At 40.7% G+C, this 23,781-nt stretch overlaps 1 protein-coding gene across 1 annotated transcript in view; it reads left to right on the forward strand.

Annotated features, from left to right (window-relative positions):
• LOC101743588 (ras-specific guanine nucleotide-releasing factor 1) overlaps positions 1 to 23,346 on the forward strand; it is a 53,920-nt gene extending 30,574 nt beyond the window's left edge. The window contains exons 13-35 of the mRNA XM_062674797.1: positions 1,182 to 1,375; positions 2,557 to 2,682; positions 3,760 to 3,916; positions 4,458 to 4,619; positions 5,158 to 5,222; positions 5,603 to 5,972; positions 6,441 to 6,623; positions 7,641 to 7,703; positions 7,791 to 7,870; positions 8,140 to 8,281; positions 8,359 to 8,618; positions 9,016 to 9,188; positions 9,291 to 9,396; positions 9,471 to 9,541; positions 11,168 to 11,317; positions 11,890 to 12,088; positions 12,680 to 12,777; positions 13,043 to 13,176; positions 13,747 to 13,895; positions 14,128 to 14,207; positions 14,661 to 14,778; positions 15,475 to 15,543; positions 16,356 to 23,346. Of these exons, the coding sequence (XP_062530781.1) occupies positions 1,182 to 1,375; positions 2,557 to 2,682; positions 3,760 to 3,916; positions 4,458 to 4,619; positions 5,158 to 5,222; positions 5,603 to 5,972; positions 6,441 to 6,623; positions 7,641 to 7,703; positions 7,791 to 7,870; positions 8,140 to 8,281; positions 8,359 to 8,618; positions 9,016 to 9,188; positions 9,291 to 9,396; positions 9,471 to 9,541; positions 11,168 to 11,317; positions 11,890 to 12,088; positions 12,680 to 12,777; positions 13,043 to 13,176; positions 13,747 to 13,895; positions 14,128 to 14,207; positions 14,661 to 14,778; positions 15,475 to 15,543; positions 16,356 to 16,481 (3,275 nt within the window). The 3' untranslated portion in view covers positions 16,482 to 23,346. The remainder of the gene's footprint in view (positions 1 to 1,181; positions 1,376 to 2,556; positions 2,683 to 3,759; positions 3,917 to 4,457; positions 4,620 to 5,157; positions 5,223 to 5,602; positions 5,973 to 6,440; positions 6,624 to 7,640; positions 7,704 to 7,790; positions 7,871 to 8,139; positions 8,282 to 8,358; positions 8,619 to 9,015; positions 9,189 to 9,290; positions 9,397 to 9,470; positions 9,542 to 11,167; positions 11,318 to 11,889; positions 12,089 to 12,679; positions 12,778 to 13,042; positions 13,177 to 13,746; positions 13,896 to 14,127; positions 14,208 to 14,660; positions 14,779 to 15,474; positions 15,544 to 16,355) is intronic.
• The last annotated feature ends 435 nt before the right edge of the window (positions 23,347 to 23,781 follow it).

Genomic DNA, 23,781 nt, shown 5'->3' on the forward strand with positions numbered 1-23,781 from the left:
TAGTCATTTATAGCTTTAGTACACATACTCAACTTCTCAAACCGGAAAACTTCACCGCTTCGCAATCATAGCTTTCATCAGAAATAGCCAGGGCGAGGGTACCGTGCGATTTGACAGCACCCCCTGTTACCAATTTTATAGATTCTATTAATATATTCAACGAATCTAGATTAGTACAATCTGGAGCAATAATAATTATAATTTATTTTTGGACATAGATTAGAATATTTAAGAGCATTTATTTATTCGTAGAGAATTAGTCGAGGTTATAACATTCTTTATTGTAGAGAGCAGCAGTAATACACAGTACGTAATGTAGAAATAGTACAAATTTTGAGTAGAGCGTAAAATTAAAAGTAGAGTAGGACAATAATTTAGTTAATTTACAGTTCAATTTAAAATTAATGACAAATTTTACTTTTCAGATATATTAATGTCGCGTTCTAAATCATAGCTTAATATTTGCATTGGCCGTAGATTTTCGTAATCTGTGGCCAAATCTGGGCAGATGTTGTTTTGGAGGTCGAATTTGTATCAGGGTTAAATAAGAAAACAATGTGCTATTTCTATGGGTAGGGATCTGGTCCCAGAAGAACGAGTTAAATCTTTTTAATAGCTGGACGGCATTATCTAGAAACATTCGCAGACCCATTCATTCCTGGGTCGCTATAGCGTATTCCGTGTTTTGGTTTCTTCTACATTTATTTTCCGTTTCGCTCCATCTCTTGCTTCTATTTGTGAGGATTTACTTTTCCTATTCATCTAAGGCCTTCTTCCCCAGAATCCTTCTAACGCTTGTTAGGTCTCTATGTCTTTTTTAGTTTAAAGGTTCATTTGGAAACATGATCTTCTCTTTTTTATCTAATTTGAGATTGCGAGGGGAAACCAATTTTGGAAACAGCAAAAGAAACTAGCGTCCGTAATAGCGAACCTCATATGAAATTATACCAATAAATATTAACTTCAAAACTATGCCAAGCGATCTGTGATTTTATAATATAATGCCATTAACTCCAGCTACTGTAACATAATATTATATTTATATGATATAATAAATAGCTGTCCAGAAAATATTATATATGTTTGCCAGGAAATCAAAGAAGTTTTGAAATTAGGTAAATTTAGGCTGGTAGATTTGTCAACAGTTCTTGTCCAAGTGAACTGCTGACCTGAAATTGCAGGAGACTTATTCGACATGCTCCTACCGATGCTGACCATCTACCAGGAGTACGTGAGGAACCATCATTATTCGCTACAAGTTCTGACGGAGTGCAAGCAGAGTCAGCCCTTTGCTCATCTGCTGACACGCCTCGAAAGCAAGCCCGCTTGTCAGGGACGATCGTTGGAGACTTTCCTCACTTATCCAATGCATCAGGTAAATAACTGACTATGTTGGAACTGTACTCTTTTAGTATTCACAAAGTTTTCATCCCCGAAGTCGAAACGGAAACCAATTTCAGCTAATACAAAAAGACAAGAATAAAAAATTCACCAGTTATTTCAATGGGCTACGATAACCACTTAAAGCCAGATACCTCGTGACCTCATTCATCTATTTAGTACCATAAACAACTTCTCAGCAAATGTCTAAAAACTTGGGACTTAAATTCCATGCCGACCAGTTTCACATGGCAACAGGTCCATGACAAAAACTATCAAGTGTCGGCCTAGAATAGGCTAGAATAGAATAACCTGATCACTTCTCGTGAGCGTCATAAAAAGCGACTAAGCGGATTCACCGGTGAATAGAAAGCACTGTTCTCTGAATATTTATTATATTACATCAGCGTGCTGCGAACGAGGACCGGTATTATCTGGTAGCGAACGCCCTGTGAGGGCCCTATGCACCAGCGGGGTTCCGTAGGACTACAATACATACTCCCTGTTATGGAAGTTCGTACGTGTAGATACAATCACCCTGTCACAGAATATTTTTAAACATGTTCACTGTGGTATGAAGCCATGCCATGAAGAGCTTCCGTGCTGTTGGTTTAGGTTGCGAAAGATGGCCACAGTCGGAGCTTATTGATGATTTCGAATGATTCCTTTGCACTCTCGCCTAACGCTTTATACCCTCGCTCGAGACACAACAGACGGGTGGGTACTGTTACAGACTCCCCATGTTAGTTAAAGTAATGATACATCTCTTTCAATCACCACTGGTGCTGAGTAAGCATTGTGAGAAATCTCTTGGTAATAGTCACCGACCGAGAGTCACTCAGTCGTATTTAATCACCCATCGGGAGCGGTCTTGAACAAAATCTCCTTTCTGCCAATTTCTATAATTTAATTGTTTGTGTAATTGAACTAATAATAGTGAAATCTCTCTTTCAAATTTCTTTTTTAAAAACCTAATCGGGAGACCCCGCATAACAGTACGTTGCCAGGATTGAGCCGGTCAACACTCCACCGAGATATTCAGTGCTAACTTGATTACTGTTATTGTAACAACAGTTAAGTTAAGCTTCCATGCTGTTCCTTATGAAAAACAGTAGTCACAACGATATTTGTGTATCACATAAGCTGTAGATACCTATATACGCGACCGTTGTCCAGATACCGCGTTACATAATAACTCTGCACGAGCTATTGGCGCACACTCCGCACGACCACGTGGAGCGACGCAGCCTCCAGCACGCGCGGGCGCAGCTAGAAGAACTCTCCAGGCAGATGCACGACGAGGTAAGGAAACCGACTTTTATAATTATTTTTTATTTATAGCTTAGATGGATGGACTGGTGGTTACTGGATCCCATAGACAGCTATAACGTAAATGCCGCCACCCACCTTGAGATATGAGTTCTAAGGTCTTAGTATAGTTATAGCGGCTGCCCCAGCCTTCAAACCGAAACGCATTACTGCTTCACGTTAGAAATAGGCGGGGTGGTGGTACCTACACGTGCGGACTTACAAGACTACCTCCAGTAATTAAATTTCCTAGCATAATAAGATTACATGAATTGAAAACCGAAGTTGAATGCCAAGTTTCTATCTCAAGTTGTTTCTGTCTCTCTCTAGAAATCTGTTCAGCTTCCAAAGCTCTTTACATTTTTATGTTATAAAGACACCTCGAGACGTGAAGTTTCAAATAGTAACGCAAGACTGCTTTACTTCAGAAACATACAGGATGACGGTATCTAACCTAGCGGTTCAGGTTCCCAAGCCGCCCTAGCACAAGTACTCATGCAAACATAAAAAAAACCTCACGGGTATGATTTTTAAGACACGATATTTTTACTTTTTCGTGGTAGTCATTCGTGAACATGAGCCCGACACAGAACAGGACAGGGGGACCTTGCCAGGGGTGCGATTGCGGTGAAAATTTCACAGAGATACCCAATGCTAACTTTATTATCGTTATTTTAAGGATAGCTAAGCAAATTTAAAGATGTAGGCTTAGTTCTCAACCACTTGACTTAAATTTTTGATATTAGTTTACATTAACGGAACTGCTATCCTAAAATACATATAAAAGAAAAATGTACAATAAAAAAAGCATAGTCTGATGTAACTTTTCAGAAACTGCTAACGTGTGCTCAGGCTTTTTTTTATTGCCCCTGTAGGCAGACGAGCATACGGCCCACCTGATGGTGAATGGTTACCGTTGCCCATGGACTCCAGTAATGCCAGGGGCAGAGCCAAGCCGCTATCTACCGCTTAATACTCTTAATACCACAAGCCTCTTTTGAAGAAGGACATGTCATAGCGCTCGGGAAACATCGTCTTTTAAACAGGTCTTTTAAAGCGTACAAATTGCAGGTGAGCGAGACAGAGAACCTTCGCAAAAACCTCGCCGTGGAGCGGATGATCATCGAGGGCTGCGACATTCTGCTGGACGTCAACCAAGTCTTCATTCGGCAAGGTTGTTATTTAATTTGTAACTTAAAGTTAAAATTCCACTTGGCGTCATTAAAGTGCAGGGATTATTAATTACAGTACCTGACAATAAATACTGCCCGACCGCTACGGCACTAGTGCACTTGAACAAGGACGAAACGTCTCATAGGCGGCGTGTGACAGAGATAACGCTCTATGAAGCCGAGATTAGCCGATTGTCTCGTACCGAAGGTCGATGTGCAATGCTTATCGCCGGGCACTGTACATTGATTTACATCTACCGCCTTGTTAGTCAGCTGATCAGTCGCGTGACCACTATGGGGTGTGGGTTACTTCCGCTCGGATTATTCTTGTGTTTCCAGCGTTGTTATTTGTTGGATCAGGGGGAACCGGGTGCCCTGACGTTAAGCGATAGCCGGATCTAATCGACCTCACATAGTGCGTACCGACACTTTGGGTGGGCCTTTAACTATGAGTTCTAAGTTCTAATTGTACATCCAACAAATCGGGATCGCATCAACCATAAGAAGACGGTGGTACCTGCCCGTGTGGGCTTACTAGTGCTTGAAGTTTGCGAATGTGTGTTTTGTCAGGTACATTGTCGCAAGTGGTGGGTAAAGGCAGACGAGCGTCGCTCCAGGCTCGACAGGCGTTCCTCTTCAGCAACCACCTGCTGCTGACCACACGAGCAGCTGGGGGCAGGCTGCACCTGCCTGCTGCCGGGAGGCTGCCCCTGCACGACGCCTTGCTCATCGAAGACCCGTCAAACCACGACGACGACGGTAAGCGCCGCTTGTGTCCTTCATGCTTCGGTTTTTTAATGAAATACAATACTTACCTATCAACTAGAGTATATATTGTTGGGAAGAGAGGGAGAAGGGAAAAGCCTCATGCCAATTTTTTTTAAATATTGGGGTAGGGTCGTTCCATACATTTAAAATTTTTAAATAATTTAAGAAGATAGTTTTCAAATTAAAATTGCTTTTATTATTTTTAATTGTGACTTGTTTTGTTTAGATGTTTGAAATATAACCAACATCTAACATGAAATGTATGTGCTCTCTAATTCAAGTTATTGCAAGTCAGTGTTTTTAGTATATGAGATATTTTCGGTGCCTAGCTCAATGTCAAGAGATCTGCGATTAACCGTAGGCAGCGGATTGTCTCTGCCCCTGGTATTGCCGAAGTCCATGGGCGATGGTAACCTCTCACCTTCAGGTGGGCCTTGTACACGTCTGTCTACAAGGGCAATAAAGAAAATATTATAAATATCTTTGCATATATGGCACACTTATTATTAAACTCTCACGTTTGATCTAGATTCCACATCAGTGTGTTCGTCTCCCGGGGGGGACATGTACCAGGGGAAAGATTTTAAGATCCGCGTAGAAGTGAAGGGAGAACAGATCTGCGCGCACTTAGGTGAGCTCACGTGGCGTCACTCTGCTGCTTGTTGTGCTTATCTGTAACTTGTTGTGCTTAAATGTAACCTGTTGTGCTTAAATGTATTTGTGAAAGTGATGTGTGTCTGAGCTAAGTCTCAGTTAAATGTCTAATTTTATGTTTAAGCTACCCGTACTCGCCCGCTTCGCTGGGCATTTCAAATTAACATTATTATTTATTGTCATTATTATTAGGGAGTCTAAGACCCATATAAATATTAGCCTATCCATTAAGTATAATTTCAATTATTTCAATATTTTTTTTATATTCAATTGTCATTGGTCTTTAATAAGTATACCAAATTTCGAGTTAATCCGAGGTTTTGAAGGGGGTCAAAATCATGTTCAAAGATTCCGTTACAAATATACATCCGTCTGAAGCTAATAAAAGCGTATTAAAAAAAAGCCTAGAGTCTAGAGTTGTTATGTGTGGTCCGTCAGTGGCGGCGACGGTGGAGGAGAAGGCGGCGTGGACGAGCGAGCTGGCGCAGTGCATGGAGAGCGCGGCGCTGACGGCGCTGCTGCGCGCGTGCGGCGCGTGCGGCGGCGCCTCCGCCAGTCTGCCCGCCTGCCGCTCCGACCGAGCGCTCTTCACCGACGATGTCGACATCCGCTTCAGCAGGACGCTCAACTCCTGCAAGGTGCCGCAGATCCGGTCCGCCACGCCGCAGCGCCTGCTGCAGAGACTCACCGGTTGGTTGCCACGCTTGGGGACAGTGCCACATGTGTGGGCGGGTCAGGGTTAACGTTACTATTCTGGTTGACCACACGTCCTTACTGATTCATCCAATAACCTTTGCATTAGACGCCTTCAGCTGTAGCACTAGGAGCAGGCTTAGGAACCCCAGGAGCCGTACTCGTCGAATCTCGTGCCTCAGCCCGCTGACTTTCTCGCCGGATTTTCTCAGCGGGTCGCGATACCGATCCGGTAGTAGATTCATTCGCGAAGCAATTGCTCTTGAGCTGTTAGGTCTCCTTCGGAGGCGCTCGGGCAACTGTTAGCAAATCCCACCCCTCCTGGCTGAGCCTTTGCTCGCCCACCTGTCCTGGTGAAACCGGAATGCCTCCGGGCCACCAGTAATCCCTTAATCATAAAAAAATATTCATGTTGACACGCGACATTGACGTTCGGTGTACAGTTTTGTATCTCGTGCCACTCAGACCTGCGCTTCCTGTCCGTGGACTTCCTGAACACATTCCTGCTCACCTACCGCGTGTTCACGGACGGCGTGGCGGTGCTGGAGGCTCTCAAGCAGGTCTTCTACGAGCAGTCGCAGCAGGAGATGGAGCTGGCCCCACCGCCGGATGCCACTAGGAAGACCAGTGCCGCAAGCACCGTCTCTGGTGAGGGGATCCCAGTGTTCCAATAGGATTCGTGATTCTTTGATTTTAGAGATTAAATAATAATTTTATTGATAGAAACTGTGCAAAACTAAGAACCTACTGGCGAGAGGCGAGGACTTTACTGGAATTTTTAAACGGAAATGTTGCCCGCCTTGAAAAAATACATCAAAGTCTCGTTTGATTAAATATAAAATATGTGTGTTTTAATAAATCTCGCACTTTTACTATCGTGAACACACTCGGGATGGTACCACAGTCTTGTTAATGGCGCAGAGCGAATCCCGCTCCGGTGGTCGAAGACTCTGCACACTACGAGTCCGGGTCTACCGATTGTATAAACAAGTTAATTTGCTTCCCAAACCGGACTGAAGTAAACCAAGCTGATTAAAGGTCTCTCCTGGCCTTACGGACACAAAACCGACCCCTGTATTTTCACCATCATTGTCCGTTTGTATTCCTTCGCATTCGTTTGTTTACATATTATTATGTCTGGTCGGTTGGCTGATCCATTAGTAGCATGCCTTTGGTTCAATAATTTGTGGGGTATATACGTAGCAAAGATCTTCCACCGAGCAGGTGATATTGCTCGGTAGACTGACGGTCCAAATGTTGTTGTTCGGAACTTGTATAAATTAGGCCGTCAGCGCAAAAGTGGCCTAAGCTTACCATAGTTATTATGGAGCAATTAGGTTTGAATTTTCATGAATTTGAATTTGAGTAGGCAAAAAAAACTATACGCACAGAAATAATGTTTACAAAGCTATCTGTTATCTACGGGTGAAACTATGGATAGGTCAGATTTGCATCAAAATTTATTATATTTTAAATAAATTCCAATATACGTCATATAAGCTTGAATATAAAAAAAATGTGGGTTAGGCCACTTTTGCGCTGATGGCCTCATAAACAAGCTTATCTTGAAAATATCGTTAGTGAGATTCAGGCGCATGTCAAATATTTTGTGTTGTCTGATGGCTACCGCCACAGCTTCTTGTAACGCGAGTGGTTTCCGCGCAGGTTACGGGTCGGAGTACAGCGATCGCGATTGGCAGTCGCGTTTCTGGAGGGCTTCTAGAAAGAGTGAGCGACCATCCATAGCCATACATTCTTTTATATAAACAGATTTTTAAGAATCATACTTTTAAATCTATTCTGTTGTTGTTTTAGGCGAGGAAGAAGATAAGTTGTCTCCGTACCTGATGGCCCCGTCGCGAAGAACGTCCTCAGTCAGTAAGGGAGGCAAGGAGGTAAGGAGATCTACTGTCTGGTTTTATTTAAGCCTTCGACATTTTGCTCCAATAAAACTCGTAACTGCAAAAACAATACGGAGATTTTTCGGTGTGTTCCATGCCAGGCCTTCATAAGGGTATGGTGGGCTAACAGCCAGAACATTCCACAAGAGTCTTTCCGAACTACGATTTGAAAATAAAGCGCTTACGAGCTCACAATGTAACTCTACCAGTAGCTTAATATTTTCGTTAAACAGTTTTGAGCTTAAGAAGCTCCTGTTAAGAAGCTGTTCCTCGCATGCATACATAAATATACCTGGAATCTTCATAAAATTATGTTTAACACGCTACCGAAGACCGAGGAGGACAACAGTCACTTGACCATACCCAAAATAATGGCGACGTCGTCTAGCAATGAAACGTTGAAAGGTAACGATCAATTTCCACTTCATACAAGTTAACCACACGGGAACAACAACCACATAATACCCCATCGCCCTCGTCAGGCACGTCGCCGTCATCTCCTGGCGCCCTCAGCTCCGTGACCCTGGTCGGGAGCCCCAAGAAGCCCGGCCCGGACGACGGCGCTAAGTCAGACCGCAAGTCTCCCACCAAGGACAACGACGCAGCTGCTGCCATCATGAAGGACGAAAGCATCGAGATGGTGGACCAGAGCGACGAGGACATCAAGTACAAGGAAGAAGAACAGGAGAAGAATAAATACAAGACGGATGATAAGTTTAAGCTGTCGCAGCGGTTCTCAGAGGTGGAGTCTTGTGCGGGTGTTGTCAAATCTTGTGACCACATCTTGCCTTTATTATTTTTATTACATAATATCCTATAGGCAATGGTGCAGGCAAGGCACGTAAAATCACACATGTTTCAGTCTAAAAGGTTATCGCTTCAATGTAATTGAGTCTATAATTTCGATTTTAAGTGCCTTTTAATCAGCAATCTGGTCATAATGAGTGTCTGTTGGCTGACCATGTTATGAACTTGAAAAATCAAGTTGTTTTTTATAAACTACAAAAATATGTAATGATGATTAGTGCTTTAGGTAGGAGGACTTGAAAACGTTGTGGATTGTTCGTCTATACGTTTTGTTGACCGCGTCTCGCCTTTTGTCTCGTTTACCCATCTAAGCTATGATGATGTCCACACAGCGCGTTCGGACATCGTCGGAGAGTCCACGTCGCCTCCAGCCCTCGGCGGCCACCGCGGCGTCCGAGGCCAGGCGCTGCTCCGAGAGCGCGCGGGACTCCGGCGCCGCCGCCCCAGAGGAGCCCAGGAGAGCGTCCGATTCGGGAACTAGGTTTGGTGGTAGAAGGTCTGTTAGGTGAGGCTACCGGATTTTTATTACTTGGATTATTTAAACTCAGTTCTCGTGATGATGATTGTGAATATGATGAGGAGTATTGAGGAAGCCGTTACCTTCCAGCGAGCGACGCTACACCAACTCGTCGATCAACAGCGAGCGACGCCGCTACTGGGGGGGCTCCGAGCCGCGCTCCTCCGTAACCTCACAGATATCACAAGTCACGCAGGTGGGAACAGCTCCCAACAAACCACTGATCTATGCACAAAGTTGCGCTAAGCTTTTTGTCTTCACGTCTCACAGAACTACCGCCGCGAGACCAGCCAGCCCAAAGCAGGAGTGGTCATTACCTCGTTCCGCCAATCGCACCGGAGGTAAGGACTCGTCGACTGTTCCGTCACGGCCGCCCCGCCGCGCCTCTCAATTCTACGTGTTGTGGCATGTCTGTGAACTCAAAAATTTCAATCTCTTCATGTATCTCATCGGCGTTCACAAACTCTTCTGCATGGTGACATTGTCAATACTATTTTTTCTAAATCATCGAAGTTTCTAAATCATTCTAGTGATCGAATAGATTCTAAATTAATATACAAATGATATTCATTTAACAGCTTCGGAAAAGACCTGTTGTGGTGAGTGATTGGCACAGATAAAGGTAGAAGACCAAGTAGACTGAAGTAGAGGAGTATTTTGATAATTTTATAGCTTACCCTAGAGCATTATGAACTTTCTTTACCCTTGACTACGAGAGTTTTAGTGCTGAACCTTTAAAGGTAGTAGACGGCCCTGTAGCACTCCACCACAATGGACACAAACAGAAAAATATTGCGACTTTTTTATATACATATACACGCACCATACTGGTATTAAACCATGACGTATTCACGTTTGTCCTTAAGTTATCCTACACAAACGTATACCGTTGCCAAGTTACGAAGTAATGTTTTTTGTCCGGCAACCATCATGCCCTACTGATCTCCTAAAGTAATTAAGGCACTCTCAAAATTTCCCTCACACACATATTAATGTCTTGGGCACCGGAATAAACACTTTTATTCAATCATCCTTACACCGGAACAAATACTATTTTTTTTATCCTCCCTATTCTAGTGACCCCGAGGGGTCTTACTAGATTCACCGAATGAGTATGCGAGCTCACCGACCTGAGGTCGTTGCTAACATTAGCCCTATCAAGTGCAGCAGTGCTTCGCAGAATCTACCATCGGATCGGAATCGCGACTCACTGAGACGATTCGGCGAGAAACTAAGTGGGCTGTGTCTATGGGTTAATTTGCTTACCGAACCCTTCGTCGTAAGCGACGGGTTCGACAACAACGAATTCTTGGGGTACCTAAAAGCACCGACAGTTGATCGGGAAGATCCAAAATTACGTGTTTAGGGTGACGTTGACCGTTTACCATAAGTTCTATTCAAATTCGTCTTAATTTTATATCTCCTAAAAGATAGGAATGAAGAATAAATCTGCACTAACAAAATTTATATTGTATAGATTCAAGAGGCTTTTTTAAACAGTTTGTAGATATTCGCTTTATAGGCTCTCGACTCGGATTCATGCGTAATTTAGTATGAATATAAAAATAAGCACCTGTGAGTTATAGTTTTTGATTTATAAATTAGAAAGATTTAAACAAAAGGCAAATGGATCTTAATTTAGGTAGTGATTTTTTCTCTATTAACTACATTTAATCAAAATTACCTTTGAATAGATTTAGTTTCAAAAATTGTCTGCATGGTTGAAGTTTTAACACGCTTTCTGTGAGGACAATAATTCGCACCTCACCATATCTGTACATGAACCAAACTCTATATCACTCGCAACTCTTTTTATTTTATCTCTCTGCATGCATCAGCACTGTCTCATTTTGATCAACCTACTTTTGAGCCTCTTTCTTTCGTTCTTCAGATACCTAATATTCGTCCATTTTAAGTTCAGCTGCTTCCAGTAGAGCTCCAAGTTGTATACAGTTGTCTTGGTCTAGGAGCAGTACATCGACGGCGGCTGTCGCTTTTGCTGTCGCGACTTCCGCGTCGTCCAACCCGCGCTCCCCCCCGCCGACCTCCCCGCCGCCCGCGCGACGCGACTCCGTCATATCCACCGCCGCCACCATGAGGGTGCTCAACGTGCTGCGGTAATTGTCAACATGGAGCTGCTCACCACTGTGTCTCTATTCATCTATTACTATCTTCTTCTTATTATCTTATCTTCTAAATCTTTAAATTATATTCTTTACAGAATATTTCAAAACTGTATCCAGGCCAAACACATTTGATTTGGATAAAGCACATCCTTCTGTCTGTGTACATTTGTAGATCTATGAGCTCTGTTAGCCACTTAAAATGAATAATATCCATACAGAGCAATAAAAGAATACTTTTTTCGAATTGTATTACTGTATACATTTTTCAATTCAGAAATATTTAAATTTACAAAGTGTTTCAAGCGTCGGTAGAGTTGCGGGCTGCAAGAGACACATCTACCCTCGGCACTGACCCTTGCTTTAATGTTTAAAAATTAGATGGAGCGCTCGAGCCCCGCCCTGCTGTGCTTGTGTAGAGATTATGGCAGCAATCGTTTGCTGCTTTGACTCCGGGATCGGTCCCCTTACTGCCCTTATGCCCTTAACTATTTTACTAATTCATACTTAAACGAAGAAAGTCAAAGTTAATTTTCGCGATGATTTACATTCACGTTTCCCATTAGACACTGGATCTCTAAGCACTCGTACGACTTCTGGTCCAACGAGCGTCTCCGGGGCTTGACCATGGACTTCCTCAAGGAGATCGAGGGTAGCCCGGGCCTGCTGCCGGCGGAGCACAAGGCAGCGGCCCAGCTGCTTCGTCTGCTGGAGCGAGCGCCGGACCGGACCGTCGACCTGAAAGCGCTGTTTGCGGCACCCCCTGTGAGTACCCCCTGCAGTGGTGCAACATTCCATGTAGTAGTATAGCTTATAATGGGGCACATATTGTTGCCCGCTGGGGTTCGGGATAAATAAAATTCCACCAAAGTACAACTAAAAGACTGTATTCAACACTTAAAGCACACAACAAACACTTTAAAACTCTCAATTCGCTTCTTCCGTTTCGCTTCGGGTGATCCGTTCGCTGTTTCGCTTCGAGTAGTTCAGATTAGTGATTGACTGCGTGCCATCCATGAAACGCCTTTATAGTCGATACCTCATCCCCGGAATTATCGAGAATACTCCACATATCTCTAGTATTATGTTTCCGCTATCTGACAATAGATGGCGTTGTACTTCTCGATCGTTCTAGGTGCTACTAGATCCTTCGATATTCGTTCGACTATTCGGCGATAGATGGCGTTACTCTTACCGGCGTAACGATATTGTTAAATATTATAGCCCAATTCATTGCAGTTACAATGGCGGCAAGTCGAAAATTGTGTTTCTATCAGTCCCTTGTAATGATATAAAGACTGCGATTAGAACTGCAATAGAACAATGACTGAGAGAGGAGTGCCCGACTTATTTCAGGTTCCGACTAAAGAGAGCGTAGAAACACTATCAGCCCTGGAGATAGCAGAGCAGATGACCTATCTCGACTACCAAATATTCAGCTCTATCAACAGCGAGTGAGTATCGAAATGGTCTTAAAGAACCAATGATTCTTTCATTCGTTTTTAGATCTAATATATGCGTGTTAAGGTATTGTTTCGTTCAGTACTAACTAATCCTGATTTACAATTTTCTATTCAACATTCTGATATTAATCTGTCATTGGCTGTGAGCGGTCTTGAATGTAGTAATTAATGTAAAACCTATTTTGGTTGAAACGATTTGACTATTGCACGGAGAACTTCTGAACAAACTGTGTTCTTTTTTAATTGCTGTCTGCAGGGAGTTCCTCGGCCAGGCGTGGACGAAGGCGGACAAGGCGGAACGCGCGCCGCACATCCTCATGATGACCTCCCACTTCAATCACATCTCGAATCTGGTTATTTCGGAAATACTCAGGAAATACACTCTGGCGGGTAAGGTCTTGTGCTCGTGTAAATCTTACATGACTATTTCCCCAAAGGCGAGGATCCTCGCATTGCTAAAGTATCCCATTTTAGCTATCTTGGTCCTTGCATGTCGACATCTCAACTCTTTTACGTCACATTGGACATTACCGGCTCGATGGGGCAGCCGTTGTGCAATATATTTGAGACTTGAACCTCATGGTTGTAGGTTTATTTTTATTTTTTTGCTTATATGGGTAGACAATCTCACGGACCACCAGATGTTAAATGGTTATCGGAACCCATAAACATCTACAGCGTAAATGCCGCCAACTACCTTGAGATTTGGATTCTAAGGTCTCGTATAGTTACAACGGCTGCCCCACCCTTCAAACCGAAACGGATTACTGCTTCACGGCAGAACTAGGCAGGGTGGTGGTACCTATCCGTGCGGACTCGCAAGACGTCCTACCATCAGTGAAGGATGGTGGATGGCGGTGCTATGTCACGCTGACCATGGTCTCCGGACTTCGCACCGGGTGAGTTCGTTGACCCTGCATTAGAATGAGTTCCATGGCGGCTGGTACCGTGCGTCGGCAGGTCGCGTGGCGGCCATCGAGAAGTGGGCGGCGGTGGCGGACATCGCGCGCTGCCTCCACAACTTCAACGGCGTCCTTCAGGTGTGCGCGGCGTTGTCCAACACCTCCGTGTACCGACTCAAGAAGACCTGGGACAAGGTGTCGAAAACGGTAAGTCGTTTATAAACTGGCCTTGTTGACGTCATCAAGTACCTCATCTATCTACCAGAGCCAAAAAAAAGTATATCATTCTTGCAAACTAAATTCACTCCTGAGAACGCTTTAGAAAAGACGGTTAAAACTATTAGTTCAGTCAGTAAGGAGTAAGTCTCACCGGGGGTCGCTTAGGGAACTAAGGGATTAAGTTGCTGACTGAACCTTAATATAACTTTCGAACTTCTAGAGCCGCCACACGATCGAGCGCATGCAGACCATCATATCGTCAGAGTGCCGCTTCAGAATACTAAGAGACGCCTTGCACAGGTGAGCTCACATATACACGGATTTCCTCACAGACTATTCATTACGCAAGATTAAATGCATCAGTAAACCTACAAAATTATAATTTGCGTAATTACTGATGGTAGGACTTGTGTCTTGTGAGTCCGCACGGGTAGGTACCACCGCTCCGCCTATTTCTGTCACGAAGTAGTATTGCGATTCGGTTTAAAGGGTAGGACAGCCGTTGTAACTATACTGAGACCTTAGAACTTATATCTCAAGGTAGATGGCGGCATTTCAGCTGTTACGTCTATGGCTCCGGTAACCACTTAACACCAGGTGGGCTGTGAGCTCGTCTACCCACCAAAAAAACAATGTAGCATTATATTTATTGGTGGTTGGGTTGATTTGCTTGGGAAGACACACAAAGGCCTAGTTATGATCATGACAGACCGTTGAAGCGGACTCATTCTCCTGTGAGCATATCGTTTCCAGGTGCGACCCCCCCTGCATCCCCTACCTGGGCATGTACCTGTCCGACTTGTCATTCATCGACGAAGGCACGTCCAACTACACTCCCGACGGTCTACTCAACTTCTCCAAAATGAGAATGGTGAGTGGCTGCTCTGTTATTATATGAGCAGTGGTGGATTTAGACTAGGGGCAGTAGGGGCGAGTGCCCAGCGCGGCAATTTTTTTAAGGGCGGCAAAATTTTGAAAGTAACAATTTTTTTTTTAGTTTTATCAAGATTGCTCGATAAAATTAATTATTTCTAATAATTAATAATTTTCTTTTTAATGGATAATTCAAGAAATTCAATTCATCCTTTATTTGTGAATTATAATTTTGGCACTTTTGGTAAAAATTCATAATCAAAATCATCATCGATTTATTTCCTTAGAGATTTATAATAATAATCGATTTTTCCATTTTCTGTAATTAAAGTTTTTTTTTAAAGTAATATAATTATGAGTCACCCTTAGTCAAAATTTATAATTGTTAGAAAAAAAACCAAATATGTTTTTGGAATATATGACATAATACGATAAAGTTTCCGCAATAAATTAGTTATTTTAATTTTGAAAAATAAAATATATGATATAAACTATAAGTTTAGGTAAAATTCCAGTATGGGGGCGGATTTTTTTCCGGTGCCCAGGAGTGGCATTAAATTTTAATCCGGCCCTGTATATGAGAGCTCATTCCTTAAGGCAGTATTAACGTTTTTGCGACGTGTTTTCCTTAGCGCTTACGACTTCGACGGTAGTTCAGTGTGGGTTAACGTCTTGCGTATACTTGCGATTTCAGATTGCTCACGTTATCCGTGAAATAAGAAATTTCCAGCAAACTCCATACAAAATCGAACACATCCCAAAGGTACGATTTTTGTGTTGTTAGTGTTCAGCCTCTCAAGGTTTAGATTCTATTTGTGTGTTAGAGTATCACTTTTGTTTTCTTATCTACAATTTTAAGATTAAATGCTACTAATATTTATATTGATAAAACTAAAGTTCGCCTATGAGAACAAGGAAATAAAAACGAATTGAAAGGTAAGAGTCGAATGATGCACTGATGAAACTGCGATTTCAAACGATATTTTTTTATTGGCCTTGTAGGCAGATGAGCATACGGCCCACTTGGAGTGGTTACCATCGCCCATGGACCGCAGCAATGGTCGCTGCCTACCGTTAAGAGATCGGCCGTAATACCGTTCGCATCTCTGCGAAAAATGTTACACTGGTTTTTTACTGGTGGCAGGACCTCTTGTGAGTCCGCGCGGGTAGGTACCACCGCCCTGCCTATTTCCGCCGTGAAGCAGTAATGCGTTTCGGCTTGAAGGGTGGGGCAGCCGTCGTAACTACACTTGAGACCATAGAACTTATATCTCAAGGTGGGTGGCGCATTTACGTCGTAGATGTCTATGGGCTCCAGTAACCACTTAACACAAGGTGGGCTGTGAGCTCGTCCACACATCTAAGCAATAATAAAAAGGCAGATGTGAATACGGCCTACTCGATGGTGAGTGGTTATCGTCGCCCGTGGACCGCAGCAAAGATAGAGGCACAGTCAAGTCGCTGTCTACCGTTAAGAGATCGGCCGCGATGCCGTTCGCATCTCTGCGAAATTACGCACCTTCTAAGAGTAACATCTGTATGGTGGCGAAACGCGAGCTGGTTGTCCCGTGGCAGGTGTGCGACTTCCTGCTTGAGCGGTCGCTGATCATCCCCGAGGAGCGGCAGTACACGCTGTCGCTGGAGCTGGAGCCGCGGGCGGCGCGCGGGTCGGGCGCGGGGCTGAGCTCCCCCGCGTCCTAGCGCCGGCGCCGCGCCTCGCTCGCCGCGCTGGCGCCGCTCCGGCACGAGCGCTGAGCCGCACGCGCGCTTGGCTTAGCATACGCTGTCTATACATAGACACATAATAATAATAATATAGACACATAATAATCGGACATTGTGTGAAATTTAATTATTTAAACTTCTTGTGCAAAAAAAAGTCGCTTAGTTCAACTTTTCTAAATGAAAAACGCTTGATAATATTGCGCGGGAAAATAATGACGCTTGTAAAATATTTGAGTTCACTCCACAGTGCGGGTAGTTGTGAACGAGACTCGCTTCAGTGTGCATAGTGTGAGCTTTTTAACGATCTCGATAGCGTAAAAGTTTACCGTTTTAACGTTTACCTGGGTTTTCCGCTAGAGGCGCTGTTCCAACTGTATAAAAATTTGAGTTAACTTTTACGCTATCGAGAACATTAAAAAGCTCGTACTAAGCACACAGTTTCTTAGTGCACCACGAAAACGTTTCTGTATCACTTCTTCGTGTATAATAAAAATCACCTACTTTTAGTGTCTTAGTTAGTTATTGAGGTAAAACAGCTATGAAGAATTCAAAACAGTCAACATGAAAACTCGCTTCACTGAAACTGTTCTTAGTGGACGTGTGACTCAAGTTGCCTGACTACAGATTTAGGCCGCGTCAATCAAAACTGCTTTCAAATAAGCCTAGTATTAAAATAAATTCATAGTGAAACTTCTGACGGTTGTGCAGACAGACATTTCCTCATAATCTATGGAGGGTAGGGATAAAGAGTACCATATTGTATAGGGGCTAAGTTGAAAAACTATCCCCCTGTCAACAGCAAGCTATTGTTTGAAGACTTACCGCAATAGCGCTAGTGTAGGAACTGAAAATAGAATATAGCAGTTTTAAACAGAGTAAAATGTGGTGTTTATAGCGCTGTTAGTAAAATCTTTCCACTTGCTACTGTGGCGCCACCTTCATTGACACTTTTTAATACACTGAGATGGTGCTCCTTACTTTTGCCCTCTTTAACCTATAAAAATGAATTTTATTGCAATGACAGTTGATATAGAATACATAGATTACCCACGGCAACTACAGATTACTTACCATAACATTATTCTTTGACTGCAAGTCTGATTTGAATAAAATAATTCTAACAAAAGTACGGGAAATACTGTTATAGTATATTTTATTACAAATAGTAACTAATTTTTCTAATATTACTGTTGTTAGACGTAAAAAAAATTTAAAATTAGCATTTCAAAACAAAGTTGTATCGAATGTGTTTTTTATTGAAGTAAATCTTCTTAAGGCGCGTCATGAGTAAAATTTAGCTCACGACAGATTCGTTACGGCTAAAGAGAAAAGATACAATTTAGAAGTATAGCTTCTTTCACCTGCACCAATCTGCATGCGCACCATTTTTTTGCTACGTCCTAGACTTAATCCACTTAAATTCACATCAAGTTTCTAAAATATAAGAAGTTTTTTGACTTAACTCAAAATAAGAATAATGGCAAGCATAAAAACTTTCAAAACCACCATACATTATGGCCTAAGATTGTTGGAATGTCACCTAAAAATTAAAACTAAATTACTGATTAAAACCTATATAGATAAAATTCTTTAGTGAAGTGTGACAAAAAAAAAATTGAAATGATATTTTCACATTTCAGCTATGTATAGTATTAGGTACAAATAGGTAAATAAATGTTAATACATTTTATTATAAACTGTTGCTATAAAAAAAATAACTAAAACTTTGGAGTGTTAGTTATCATATTATTAATAAATGTATATGAAAACTATTTTATGAGCTTGTGAGCGCTTATGAGCATAAAATATGCGTGTTCTAATTAAAAATTAAAATTACAAAATTACTAAAACATATGACTTTACTGGTCACGATACTTATTGTCATTAAAAAAAAAATCACGTACCTACTACAAGCAACAACAAAAAATATATTTTTTAAAAATGTTCTTCGTCAATTAGTTATAAATGAATGTACATTTAAATATCACCTTTACATATCAAATTGTTAAAAAATCTCAAAAAAAAAGTAATCATAATACAAAAACGTCAATGCTCCTTGTGAAAACACAAAATTACGTGGTAATATATCGATGCGTTAAAAAAAAAAAAGAAAAAGCATTAAAGAAACCTTTTGTATATATAATAGATGTTTACAAAACGCTCTCAGCGTGTTTATACCCTGTGGGTTGTATATCAATCTTGTCATAATCCATAAGACTTCTACAAGACTAAACGTTGTTTATATGTATATATATAGTTCGCCATGAAGATGTGACCATGGTTTTCGTAATTTATCAATATGGTTGTTGATTGTTAACGATGGTTGTTACAAAACATTTCGACTGCTTTTATATCTTTACACACACATTCCCCGTTCAACTGTCACGCTTCAAATTACGAGTAACTTTGAGGTTAGTTTTTAAGAATTCTTCAAATCTCGTTCTTAATGCCCCTCAACACGTCTTAAGTTTGTAAGTAGTCATTTAAAATGTTATTGATTTATAAGATATTCGCTAAATACCTACGAACGTTATAAAAAAAAACTATTGTAAATATTTTGTATTTCGTGATCGAGTCAAAATGATGCGCGTTCGATTTCTTTTTTAAGTCGTTGTAATTTCGATAGGTTAGTTTTTTTCTTTTGTGAATTAAGGTTATAATGATAAAAAAAGTTTATTATAACAATTTAATTTAATATCTTTTAATATTCTGTCATTTAGTATAGATTAGAAAAATATTTCGAAAGTATTTCCGGGTGATAACGAAATGTAGATGCATTTGTAAATTCCAAACAAAAAAAAGATGAGACATTATTTCGCAAAAGAGATCAGTGAAGATTCGAAGATTTTCTCAAAAAGTACAAAATATGTTTTAATAGAAAGCTCGTGCGTGTGACGAAGCATTTCCGTTATAATGGTTGAATCATTATATACATATATTACATATACATATGTTCATAAATTGTTGAGGTCTCCAGGGTGAGGTCGTCGCGTCTGATATAACGTAAAGTGATTCGAAAGTGAGAATAAAATCGCCTGTAAGTCTTTTCTATGTCCTTTTCTATATCATTTAATGTTAGCGTTGTAATATCGTTGAGTATTGTAATTAATCACAATTCCATAGGATATTTGCTGCTCATAACCGTCGTGGAATTGCTCATGAGTGCTCATTATGAGCACTTAGCTATCTATTCAAAAGTATAGACCAATCAAAAGCGTTATTTGAGTGTAATAATGTGTCAATAAAGTCCTATGTTATAATTGGATTGTGATTAATTATAACATTTTTGTCGATTATCATTAAGATAGTATTAACGTTGTTGGCCATTGAAATTGGGCTATTTGAAAATTTTATAAAATAATTACTAAGTATTAGAACAAATTTTGATTGATGTCTTTTTTCATTTGAATTTAGACTCGCACGTTTTTAACTTTTGTCACTCTAAGGCGGTCTTACATTATTGTCTTGTAGGTATCGCGTAGGCCGATATTGTTGTCAGAAGCAAATGGTCAAATCAGTCTTGCAATAAAAATAATTAAAATTCGATCGCGCTATTTGGACATAAAGCTTTAAATCTTTTAGCATACAAGTGAGCATAAGCCCGTTTTATTTTGAGATGTAGATGATTTTAATCACACGAATTTGAATTGTACGAAGTGAGCTTAGCCTACCACCAAATTAATTAAAAGCCTAATTATTTATTGCTTAGATATAGGCTCGGTGATTTTTTGGAGGATATGCGTAATAAAAATGAAATTGCCTTATCGCTGTAAAGTTCCCAAAACAGACCGCTCTGAACTACAAAAGCCGCTTATTGTTTCATACCGGTCACCGTCCTCGTCGAATCCGTCGCTTGCGACGAAGGGTTCGACGAGCGAATTAACCCATAGACACAGCCCACTGAGTTTCTCGCGGGATCTTCTCAGTGGGTCGCGTTTCCGATCCGATGGTAGATTCTGCGAAGCACTGCTCTTGCTAGAAACAGTGTTAGCAACTCTCCGGTTTGAGCCCCTAGAGCTCACCTACAAACGGTAGGTTGAAGCTGAAATTATAGCCTCTCAAGGCTATCAGTATAGGTAGGAAAAAAATATGTTTCAAATATAATATGTAGTGTGTTAGCTTGAGATCTTTAAATACGTATCTACATAAACCTTCTGTTTTTTTATTATTATTATCGTATTTTAACAAAAAATAAAAATAAAACAAGATATGCGATACTACACACCCCCCTATCTAATCGTTATTAGCTTAAGGGGCTATCCCAACTACGTTCTGACGAATGGGTGAGCTCATGGGGCTCAACCTGAGAGAATTGGCTAACACACCCTAGCAAGAACAGTGCTTCGCAGAATCTAAGCCCACTGAGTTTTTCGACGGATCTTCTCAGTGGGCTGCGTTTCCGATCCTGTGGTAGATGTTAGCCACACCTCCGGTTTGAGTCCCGAGAGCTCACCTACACGATAGAGTAACACTGATATAGCCTCTCAAGGCTATCAGCATAGGTATGAAAAAAAAGCAGGGTCTATCACCGGATCGGAATCACCATCCACTGAGAAGATCCGGCGAGAAGCTGGGCTGTGTCTATGGGTTAGGTTGCATGTTGAACTCTTCGTCGTAATCGACGTGAATATTATCTCTAATGAGTTCTCCATCGTCTTCTGAATGTTCGTCCGCACCCTACTAGATGGCGTTAATTACAGTACGATGTATACATTTATATATATGTATACATTTAAACAATTTACATTGTAAACAGACATCGTAATTATTCGCCCCCTTTAACCCTGCAGCGCCCAAAAGGGGGCGTTAGCGCTCGTATTTGGGAAAGGCTGGTTTTCACTATTTGACAGTTCCGCTATCAGCCAAAAGATGGCTCTCATCGTCACTAATTACGGCTGCAACGGTACGAATATCTAGGCATTTCTCAAAATATTTCGGCAAGTGATGATTGAGTAACCGGACCTTTTGCTTCTGATTCAAAATTAACAATTAATGTAATATATATATTTATTATACGTTTTTTTTCTCTCTCTGTAAATCGTCTTCCTTCCTAAACTTGTGATTAATTGCCTCATTAGTACGTAAGTTGTGCACGTATGTGTGTATTACTGAAAACATAAAATTTACGACTTGAAATTACCTCTTATGAAATAAATGGGTGTCGATTATAATATTATCGTTAATAGAACCTTCTAAACTAATGTTTCTTATGAATAAAATAATAAGATGTTTTTTTTTTCTTTCTTTAATCGAATTAATAAGTAAATTGTATTTAGAGATTAATAACTATTTCCGAAACTACCTCTTCTGTGTGCTGTGAGATAGATGAATCTGTGTACGGTGGCTCTCGAATACGGCTAGTGATAGTTCTGGTTATTGATACTATAATATTCGGTACGTCACTATAATCGCACGATAAAAATAAATATCTAATATTATACTAAATGCATCCAAAAATCCGACTAAATTAAGACACTAAACGTGTACCAAAAAAACAAGCTAAGTTGGGTTCTTAACTGTTTTTGTATTCTGAGCTTATTTTCACACATTTTACAGAAGTTACTAAAAGATGTTTAATAAAAATCTTTAACTGAAAAAAATACAAAAATCAATGCTAAATTTCGCAACAAAATAATTTTTAAATGGATATTTATAAATGTTATTAACTTATGTACATGAGAGCGCTAACGCACGGTCGTATAGATTAATACATAATACCTATAATCAAACTGTGCTAATCGTCGGTATTCCGACGCTCGGAATTTAAAATATTCAAATTTAATTTTTACTTATTAAAAAATTAAAATTTAAATTTTTAAAATTTTTCAGAATTTTAATAAACATTTCAATGGGAAGATCATTTCTTTTTAAGGTGTGATTCCGACACTGGCGGCGAACCGTAATAGTTTGCAGCAATTTGTGCAAAACCGAGCGACAGTATCGCCGTACTTGACATTAATGTAACTAATGTAACATGTAACTATAATTGAGACCTTAGAACTTATATCTCAAGGTGGGTGGCGCATTTACGTTGTAGATGTCTATGGGCTCCAGTAACCACTTAACACCAGGTGAGCTGTGAGCTCGTCCACTCATCTAAGCAATAAAAAAAAATCATAAGAATTCTTAAACACGAATTCATAGTGTCGCATACGGACTGCAGCAGACATTAGTCACGCTGCAATCTGCCATTAGTATCGGAATCATACCTTTAAACTGAGATTTAAAAAACACACACACACACAAAAATAAAATAAACTTATCCATTTCAATGTCAATTTTTTTTTTACAGAATATTTGTTATGTTTAAATTCAATATTTAAAACTAAAGCTATAATATGAATCTGACAATACGAAAATAATAGCTAGTACAAATAAAATTGAAGTCGTCGTGGCCTAAAGGATAAGACGTCCGGTGCATTCGTATCGAGCGATGCACCGGTGTTCGAATCCCGCTGGCGGGTACCAATTTTTCTAATGAAATACGTACTCAGCAAATGTTCACGATTGACTTCCACGGTGAAGGAATAACATCGTGCAATAAAAATCAAACCCGCAAAATTTATAATTTGCGTAATTACTGGTGGTAGGACCTCTTGTGAGTCCGCACGGGTAGGTACCACCGCCCCGCCTATTTCTGCCGTGAAGCAGTAATGCGTTTCGGTTTGAAGGGTGGGGCAGCCGTTGTGACTATACTGAGACCTTAGAACTATATCTCAAGGTGTGTGGCGCATTTACGTTGTAGGTGTCATGGGCTCCAGTAACCACTTAACACCAGGTGGGCTGTGAGCTCGTCCACACATCTAAGCAATAAAAAAAAAAAAAAAAAAAAAAAAAAAAACTCCAGGAAATAAATTAGCGATTTTTTAAGCACTGTCTTAAATTGTTATTGTTATAAATAAAATTAATTCTATTTATTAAAAAAATATATATAGAAGTTGTTCGGAGAGGTCCGTCGAATTTCGCTAAACTTTGTATTTTAAATTTCACAGAATGACGTAACAGAATTGTGTGGGTAATTTGAAGTTAGCTGTACAATACTGGGCTGATTAGGAGATGTTATATATGTCAGATATAGATTTGTTATTACGATTTCCCGTGGCAAATCGGCCGGTTACATTTCTACAAAATGAATAATTGTTTTTTTTTAATGAGCGCTAATACAACTAGCAGAAAATGTACAGTCGGTAAAATCGGCTAACGATTACCTACAAGTTTTTAACGACATCTTTTTTATCACTTGAATTTAGGGCGATATTACATTACGAAATTAGTG

Source organism: Bombyx mori, chromosome 21, assembly GCF_030269925.1.
Source record: "Bombyx mori chromosome 21, ASM3026992v2".
NCBI lineage: Eukaryota > Metazoa > Arthropoda > Insecta > Lepidoptera > Bombycidae > Bombyx > Bombyx mori.